Genomic DNA, 9,548 nt, shown 5'->3' with positions numbered 1-9,548 from the left:
GACTGCAGAGCCCTCAGCCTCAGCAAGAAACAGAATGAGTAAGAGGAAAAAAACAGTAAGGGAGGAACATGGAGAGGGGAGGTGAGAGTTCTTTGGTGAAAATGTACAGTAGCAGCAGGATCTCACCACTGGGCATGATAGATACCACCAGTTTAGGGTAGGCGATGTTGGAGCACCCCACTGCGGTACCACAGATGCGCTCACACTCACTGGGCACCACACAGGCCACCTCATCTGAAAGAAGACACAGTGTGAGCAGACCAGCCAAGCAGTCACAGGTATTTAAGTATGGGCCGCAGGAGAAAAGGGACAGCAAAACCTTTTCCTCCAAGGAACCCCAGCATCACTGCTTTATTGCTAGTGTGTCTGTGTCTCAAAGAACATGTAAAAGGGATCAACACACTATTCTGATGACTTGATGCCTTCATGTAAGAGTTGTGCATGCCACCCTTCACTCTTAAACACATGTAAGTATTACCTTTCAAAACAGAAATACAAGCAAAACATTTTATTTACTCAGTGACTGTGAAAAGTGCATGTTTTCAGTGTGCTACCCAAGGGAACTTTCAGGTTTGTTTTTGTATGTTTTAAGTTTGAGTGAGCTGTTAGCTTTATCAGTCAGGGGGGGAAGAAATGTATGATTTACAATAGGTGGACGTGTTATTGGATTTGCTGGTGTGTGTGTCTTGTGTGTGCACATGGTAGGAGGGGGATGTTTGATGGTATGCACGTGGGCATGTTCACATAGGGCAGCAAAAAACTGTAGGGCTAGCCTTAGAATAAGCAGAGAACTTTGGGGCAAAACGTCCTTGGTGCAGCAGGTGCATTGGCACCGGAGCCCACTGGCCTTGATAATTGCTGTATTTCACAGGTCAAACAGCAGCCAGGAACCTCATTTCCTTCCACGCATAACTGCCCTTGACACAATGGCTATGTCACTGGGAGAACCAGTTGTGAGTCCTCTGCTGGCCTTTACTGAGACACTGCCCTTATGCACTATTGAGAGCCTCACTTTGTTTGACATTCATAATGTCACAACCCAATCAGTTATACAGTCTTATACATTACCCTTACCATAACCCTGGGTGTTTCGGTGGCACTGGTGTGATGTTGGATAATCCATATTGAGTCGCACACCTAGAGTGGACAGTTACAGTGACGGGTTCAGCCCAGAGTCGGGCTGGCCTACAGAGCTATCAGGCAGTGCATGAAGGACTGGTCCGTAACGGTCAGTGTGTGGCCCCTTTTCTTGGCAGTTTTTGGGCCTGTTTTATGGTTTGGTGGCCAGTGTTTACTATTGATTTCCCTGATATTAAAACAAACATTGCCTGTAGCATACTCAAAGCCTCACAGTTTTCCTTACTTTGCAAAACACTTATACAGCATGTGTTTGCAAGTTCAAAACTGCCCCAATTTGCAAACTTGGGCCCCTTTTAGCTATCTAATTCGCTAATGAGGGCCTCTTTTATTTTGGTGCCTGGGCCTATTTTCTCTCTCAGTCTGACCATGGTTTAGGCCGGTCATTTTCTACTCAGTGAGAGGTTCAAAAGACTATCTCAGTGCCAGGGGGTTCGATGAGGGTTGCCAACATAAATATCCTTTGGTAGTAAGAACAAGGGCCGCTGCATGCCCGTCTGCTATGTGTTCCTGAGTCCCAAGCAGGTCAGATAGACAGCTACATTTCGAGGCTCACAGAGGATATGTCTGGCCGTACCTGGGTAAAGGACGCGGCTGATCATGCCAGGCATCACCATGAGGAACATGGGCAGGAACTTAAGGTACCCACAGAGGATGCAGCCCGCCTTCACGTGCGTCAGGTTCTTCCCTGCCAGGCATCGCTGCACTATCACCTGCAGAGAAAAAGAGTGATCAGAGATGTCTGGAGCAATGAGAGAGAAAAGAAGAGCAAAAATTGGGGGAGAGAGAAGGAAGGCATACATAGAGTGAAGTGAATGAGAAATGAGAGAGAGAGAGAAGAAATATCAAGTAGAAAGGCCAAGGTGGTGACTGAGGAAAGAAGCAGGTAAAGTGGAAGAGGCAGCTGAAAGATAGCACAGATGAGGGCCAATGGCACTCATTTTTGGGGATTGGCACTAATTTTTCCTCATAGGATATTTGCCAAGACAAAGGGGGCGTGGGGGGGACAAACTAAGTAGAAAGAAGGAAAAGGAGAAAGACAGAAAAACTGTCATAAAGGGAGAAAGCAAGAGTGGACAAGAGACAGGGAGAGTCTGGTAGTGAATTAACTAGGTATCAGGTGGATTCAAGACTACGCATTCTTGGTATTTGGCCCTAGTACAGTGCACTGTGTGTGCCCAGGGCCTGTAAATCAAATGCTGCTAGTGGGCTTGCAGCACTGATTGTGCCACCCACATAAGCAGCCTTTAAATGTAACTCAGGCCTGCCATTGCAGACTCTGTGTGCAGTTTAGTACTGCCATGTTGACATGGCAAGTGCACTTTCTTGCCAGGCCCTAACCTTCCCTTTTCTTACATGTCAGTCACCCCTAAGGTAGGCGCAAGGTACCCCTGTGGGCAGGGAGCAGTGTATGTAAAAGGTAGGGCATGCCCAGATGTGTGTGGCATGTCCAGATAGTGAATTACTGCCAATTTCGGTTTTCACTATTGCAAGGCTATCTGTTCTCCTAGGAGAATGGGGAGTTTGCTTATAACATTTTATAAACATAACTACCCCTGGAAACAATATAGGAAAATAGAGTTTGATATGCCTGAACTCAGACTGTTAATATTTATCTTTTAGTAAGGGTGATATTTACATTCTGTGTTTGAAAATACCACTTTTAGAAAGTAGGTATTTTCTTGCTTAGACATCTAGTGTGCCTCTGCTAGGTTTGTGTATTGACTGTCTGGCTTTGATGTGACAGAGGCTGGGGAGGTGCAGTGGCTCCAGAGAGTCTGGATGAGTCAGGGCTGGGCTGAATAGACGTGGGCTGCATTTAGAGTAGGGGAGGAGATTTCCTTTCACCTGAATGGGCTTGTATTGCCTTCCACAATGCTGTCCCCACCTCCTGCCAGGAAGCTGCACCGGAGAGGACAGAAATAGTTTTGGCTAGGTAAAGAGCTTCTCTGCCACAGAGAACAAAGGGGCATATTATATACATACGATGTTAAAATTATCGCTGCTTTAGCGGCAGAAAACTGCTGCTAAAGCGGCGATAATGGGCTTGATAATATGCCCTTGGGGATTCCAATAGAAGCCCATGTTCTGGTGTCAACATGGGCTTCTATTGGAATTCTCAAAGGCATATTATCAAGCCCATTATCGCCGCTTTAGCAGCAGTTTTCTGCTGGTAAAGCGGCGATAATTTTATCGCCGTGCTTGATAATGAGCCCCAATGAGATTTACTGTATAAAAAGAGGAGTCCAGAACCCAGACTTTTAGATCACTTCTGGGAAATCAAAAGGAACCTTTGCCAAGGAGAAGAGCTGGAGAAACTGAGGAGGAATACCGCCCCTGTACTGTTTTCTGTTTGGGGTTGGCCTGCAGTGGCTACTTTCTGCCAAGGAAAGGGAAAAGGACTTTGCTGTATGGTGTGTCCCCTGCTTGAGGAAGATCTCCAAGGGCTTGAAACTGAGCTTGCCTCCTGTTCTGAAGTCTCAGCGGCACAAAGACTTCACCACCAGCTCCCCTGAACTTCCTTGCAGGAAGTCCTGACTTTCTAAGAGGTGCCTGCTGTTGTTTTGGACCTCTGGAGGCTGTTTGCCACTGGGAGCTGGAAAAAGTAACGCAACTTCGAGAAGCGCGATGCATTTGCACCTGTTTACGAAGCATTGCCAAATAAATTGTCGCAGCCCCTGCCTGCGGCTCGAGAAATTGCCGCATGCTGCATCGAGTACACCGGTCTCCAAAGTCCGAGATCACCGCGCCGATTTTGAGGCCAGTCCTGCTGTGTAGCTGCAAGAATCCAAGCATCGTCCCGGATCTTCTCATCGTATTGAGGTGCCAAGTCTGTTGCATCGTTGGGGGACGCAGTAAGAAACTGACGCATCGCCTCCTTTCTGGTAAGGAACTGACGCATCACCTCCCCTGCACAGCAGTAAGGAACCGAGGCATCACCTTCCCGGGAGCAAGGAACCGACACATCACCTTCCCTGAGTGTAAGGAACCGACGCATCACCTTCCCTGCTGCCCTTTTTGTTTTGTGTGTGACTCATCCAAGGTACTTTGTGCAAAAAGTGTTGCATCTGCAATTTGCTTTGAACTGAACTATTTCTACCATTTGAAAGTCATATTTTTATTACTGTATTGTGGATTTTCGTCGTTTTGGTCTTGTTTGGTTTAGATAAAGATTACGTAGTTTTCTAAACTGGTGTGGTGTCCATTTGTAGTGTTTTCACTGTATTACTGTATGTATTCACAAATGCTTTACACACTCCCTCGGATATACGCCTGTCTACTTGTGCCAAGCTACCAAGGGGGTGAGCAGGGGTTATTTTATGAGTGTATCCCCCTTATCCTGACTAGAAGCAAGGGTCCATATTTGGACAAAGGTACCTACCTCTGCCAACTAGAGACCCCTATTTCTAACATTGGTGGTCAGAGGTGAGGATCTGGACTTGCATTTGTCTATTACAGTGATTGGTGTACACTACTAGCATAGTGCATACCATTACGCGACCACATACTTTTTGTGGAACTTTTTTTCTATGCGACTATTTTTTTTTCTTGCAGCAATTTTTTTTTCTTGCAACTAAGAACTGCCAATCTTCATCATGACAAGGCCAGCATCACTTGCATCTGTGGATATTGAGGAGGATAGGGTGGAAACCTACACTGTGCCACAGCTAAAAGCTATCTGCAAAAAGTTTAAAATCTCCGTAAGAGGCCTCTCCAGAAAGGGGGAATTCCAAAAGGCGCTGAGGGCCTGGTTGGAGTCAAGGGATGCCAGTGGGCATAACGACCAACCTGTGGAAGAGGTGGAGGATTTAGAATGATGAACAGCAGAATAGGCTATTTGGTCTGCCTGGGGGAGGTTACCTTCCCCGGGGAGAAGCAGTGTCTCTTCAAAGGAGCTGTCTGCAGCAGAAAGGCTGGAAGACAGGGAGAAAACCAGGATGCATGAATTGGAGCTCACGAAGCTCAGGCTGGGGAAGGAGGCTAAGGAGTTGTCATTTCAGAGAGAGAAATAAGCCCTAAAGGAGAAAAAGATGCTTTTAGCGCATGAAAGAGGGTTGAGGGAACTGGATCTAAAAGCCAAAAGAGTCCAATCCCAATGGTGGCAGCGCACCATCAGTGCCTGGAGAAGGGAGGGTATACATCCCCAAGGAGGTTATTAGGAATTTTATCGCGGCGTTTTACCTGCCATCCGCTGCTCGAATGCCGGTCATTGATGGTAAAACGCCGCGATCCTGGAGAGACTCACAAGTCCGGAATCAGAACGGAGGATGGTTGATACTGACTAATCCCATATTGTGCGAAATACAACAATCAAATTTATAATAATCACCATATATGACATTCGAATTTTCAGATACTTTCAGATTTTATGGTGTTTTAGAAAGGAGAAATCCTTTTTATGAATTAATTCAGCGCAGACTGTAAGAAAAAGTAGTTTTTGCGCCCTGAAGAAGTCCGCGAGGATGAAACGCGTTGGCTACGGTCTTTTTTATCTTGCTGGAAAGAAGTTTTGAATAAAGCATTTGATTAAAACAATTCTGCTGAACTACTATTTACTCTTATGAAATATGATTTATTAATACATATTTGTATTTAAATACTTTCTATATACTTTGACTGAAATTTGAGTGCTGGACCATTGAGTTGTGTACAAAATCTACAGGGTGACTGACAGGGTCAGGGCTTACATCAAGAAGGAGGGCTCTAAGATGCTAGCTCTGGGGTAATTGAGCCCTCAAACAGCCCTTGGGCCAGCCCAGTGGTCTTGGTCCCAAAGGCTGCCGCACCCGGTGCCACGCCAAAACTCTAGTTCTGTGTGGACTACCGAGGGCTCAATTCGGTCATCAAGGCTGATGCACACCCCATCCCCAGAACTGATGAGCTCATCGATCGGTTGGGAGCTGCCAAGTACCTCAGTACGTTTGACTTAACGTCTGGGTACTGGCAGATTGCCTTAACTGAGGGGGCAAAGATGAGGTCCGCATTTTACGTGCCACAGGGACACTACCAATTCTGGGTGATGCCCTTTGGGTTGAAGAATGCCCCTGCCACCTTTCAGAGGTTGGTCAACCAGGTGTTGGCTGGACTGGATGATCTCAGTGCTGCCTACCTGGATGACATCGCAGTGTTCAGTGCCACTTGGTAGGAACATCTGAACCACCTCTCAGAAACGTTGAAGGCTCTGCAGAGGGTAGGCCTCATGATCAAGGCAAGCAAGTGCCAGATCGGGCAGGGTACAGTCGGGTACTTGGGACACCAGGTAGGGAGTGGCCAGCTGGTGCCCATACAGCTCAAGATTGATACCATTCTGGCTTGGGAACCCCCCAAGACCCAGACAGAGGTGAAAGCCTTCTTAGGACTCACCGGGTATTACAGGAGATTCGTCAAGGGGTATGGCACCATTGTTGCCCCCTTGACACAGCTGACTTCCAAGAAGCAGCCCAGGAAGGTGAATTGGACTGACACCTACCAAAAAGCTTTTGTTGCCCTGAAATCTGCCATGTGCACGGCGCCCATGCTCAAAGCACCCAACTTATCAGAGAAATTTGTGGTGCAGACAGATGCTTCAGAGCATGGTGTGGGAGCGTTGCTCTCACAGCTAAATGAGGAGGGCCTAGACCAACCTGTAGTCTTCATTAGTAGGAGGTTACTTCCACAGGAACAGAGGTGGAGTGCGTTTGAGCGTGAGACTTTTGCTGTGGTCTGGGCGCTGAAGAACCTGAGGCACTATCCGTTTGGGACTCACTTCTGGGTTCAGAACGACCACAGGCCCCTCAGAAGGTTGATGCAGATGAGAGGTGAGAATCCAAAGTTGTCGAGGTGGTCCATTTCCCTACAGGCGATGGACTTCATGGTGGAACACCGCCCTGGTACAGAACACGCCAATGTTGATGGTCTGTCTAGTTTTTTCCACCTTAGTGACGAGAACTCATAAGAGGGTGGGTTTTTCTCCCCACCTTTCAGCTGGAGGGGACACATGTTAGACCTGGTACCATTGGCGTGGGTCTCCCCTGCATTTTTGCCTTTACCTTCTGTGTTTGCTGTGTGTTGGACTTCGTTTTGCTGGCATAGATCCTTTGGAAATTGTCGTTATGGATTGGTGTTTCCATAATTGGCTATTTGATTTACTAGTCAGTCCCTAGTACAGTGCACCGTGTGTGCCTAGGGCCTGTAAATCAAATGCTGCTAGTGGGCATGCAGCACTGATTGTGCCACCCACATAAGGAGCCTGTAAATGTAACTCAGGCCTGCCATTTCAGAGCCTGTGTGCAGTCTAGTACTGCCATGTCGACTTGACAAGTGCACCCTCTTGCCAGGCCCTAACCTTCCCTTTTCTTACATGTCAGTCACTCCTAACTTAGGCCCAAGGTACCCCTGTGGACAGGGTGCAGTATATGTAAAAGGTAGGACATGCCCTGATGTGTGTGGCATGTCCTGATAGTGAATTACTGCCAATTTCGTTTTACACTATTGCAAGGCTATCGGTTCCCATAGGAGAATGGGGAGTTTGCTTACTTATTTAGTTTTATATAGCGCAAACAAGATCCCAAAGGATATCAGAGCGCTTTACAAAAGGGTGGTAAACATAACTAACCATGGGAACAAGATAGGAAAATAAAGTTTGATATGCCTGAACTCAGACTGTTAAGATGCATCTTTCAGTAAGGGTAATTTTTTCATTCTGTATTTGAAAATATCAATTTTAGAAAGTAGGTATTTTCTTGCTTAGCCATCCAGTGTGCCTCTGCTAGGTTTGTGTATTGACTGTCTGGCTTTGGTGTGACAGGGGCTGGGGAGGTGCAGTGGCTCCAGAGAGTCTGGATGAGGCAGGGCTTTGTTGAATAGACCTGGGCTGCTTTTAGAGTAGGGGGGAGATTTCCTTTCATCTGAATGGGCCTGGTCTGCCTTCCACAATGCTGTCTCCACCTCCTGCCAGGAAGCGTCACCAGAGAGGACAGAACTGGTTTTGGCTGGGTAAAGAGCTTCTCTGCCACAGAACAAAGATATTTACTGTATAAAAAGAGGGGTCCAGACCCCAGACTTTCAGATCACTTCTGGGAAATCAAGAGGAACCTTTGCGAAGGAGAAGGAGGAGGAATACTGCCCCTGTGCTGTTCGCTGTTTGAGGTTGGCCTGCAGTGGCTACTTTCTGCGAAGTCCGAGATCAGCGCACCGATTCCGACGCAAGGCCTGCTGTGCGACTGCAAGAATCCACGTATCGTCCTGGATCGTCGCATCGCGTCGCCAAGTGTGTTGCATCGTTGGGGGATGCAGTAAGAAATTGACACATCACCTCCACACGCAGTAAGAAACCGACGCATCACCTCCTCTCCGGTAAGGGACCGACACATCATCTCCTGTGTCCAGCAGTAAGAAACCGATGCATCACCTCCCCCGTAGCAAGGAACCGACGCATCACCTTCCCTGAGTGTAAGGAACTGACACATCACCTTCCCTGCGGCCCTTTTTGTTTTGTGCGTGACGCATCCAAGGTACTTTGTGTAAAAAGTGTTGCATCTGCAATTTGCTTTGAACTGAACTATTTCTACCATTTGATAGTCATATTTTTAGTACTGTAGTGTGTATTTTTGTCGTTTTGGTCTTGTTTGGTTTAGATAAAGATTACTTATTTTTCTAAACTGGTGTGGTGTCCATTTGTAGTATTTTTACTGTATCACAGTGTGTTCACAAATGCTTTACACACTGGGTCTGAGAAAAGCCTTTCTGCTCATGCCAAGCTACCAAGGGGGTGAGCAGGGGTTATTTTAGGAGTGTATCTCCCTTACCCTGACTAGAAGCAAGGGTCCATTTTTGGACAAAAGGTACCTACTTCTGCCAACTAGAGACCCCCATTTTCTAACAGCTGGCGATATGCCAAGCAATTCCCCCCTGATCACCGCCTTTAGGGTATCCAGGAGCATAGAGGTGGCTATACCCGGAATGTCATTTATGGCTAAATAGTTGTCTATGGCATTGGAGATCTGTAGAATATTTTCAAGGTATTGTAGGATGTTATCTCACAGACGCCAGGATCTAGTGTATGGGCTGTGTTTAGGGATCTCCAATGTAGTTAGTACAGCCGCATGGTCGGAAAGAGATCTGGGTTCGATAGTGACTCCCTGCACTCTGGTAATGAGGTCTGGTGTGAACAGGAGGTGGTCCAACCTAGCGTAGGTTTTGTGTGCATATGAATAGTATGTGTAGTCGCGGGTCTGAGGGTGAGTGTGTCTCCAGAAGTCTGTGAGGCCCGTGCTTTGAAACCATTGTAGTCCCCCTTTAGAAAGAGCCCCGGTTTGGCCATGTCTTTGTGCTGACCTTTCCAGGTCATTATCAAAGATGCGGTTAAGGTCTCCCCCTATCATAAGTGATCGAGTCTGGGGACCCAGAAGACAACGTTTTTCAAGTACTAG

At 47.1% G+C, this 9,548-nt stretch overlaps 1 protein-coding gene across 1 annotated transcript in view; it reads right to left on the bottom strand.

Annotated features, from left to right (window-relative positions):
- The window catches only part of SLC5A2 (solute carrier family 5 member 2), a 123,209-nt gene that overhangs the window by 35,883 nt on the left and 77,778 nt on the right, over positions 1 to 9,548 (bottom strand). The window contains exons 9-10 of the mRNA XM_085615062.1: positions 1,715 to 1,850; positions 108 to 234 (exon numbers count right to left, since the gene is read on the bottom strand). Coding sequence (XP_085471188.1) covers positions 108 to 234; positions 1,715 to 1,850 — 263 coding nt within the window. The remainder of the gene's footprint in view (positions 1 to 107; positions 235 to 1,714; positions 1,851 to 9,548) is intronic.

This window comes from Triturus cristatus, chromosome 7 (assembly GCF_964204655.1).
Source record: "Triturus cristatus chromosome 7, aTriCri1.1, whole genome shotgun sequence".
In the NCBI taxonomy this organism is placed as follows: Eukaryota; Metazoa; Chordata; class Amphibia; order Caudata; family Salamandridae; genus Triturus; species Triturus cristatus.
This window is presented reverse-complemented; position numbering and strand designations above follow the sequence as displayed.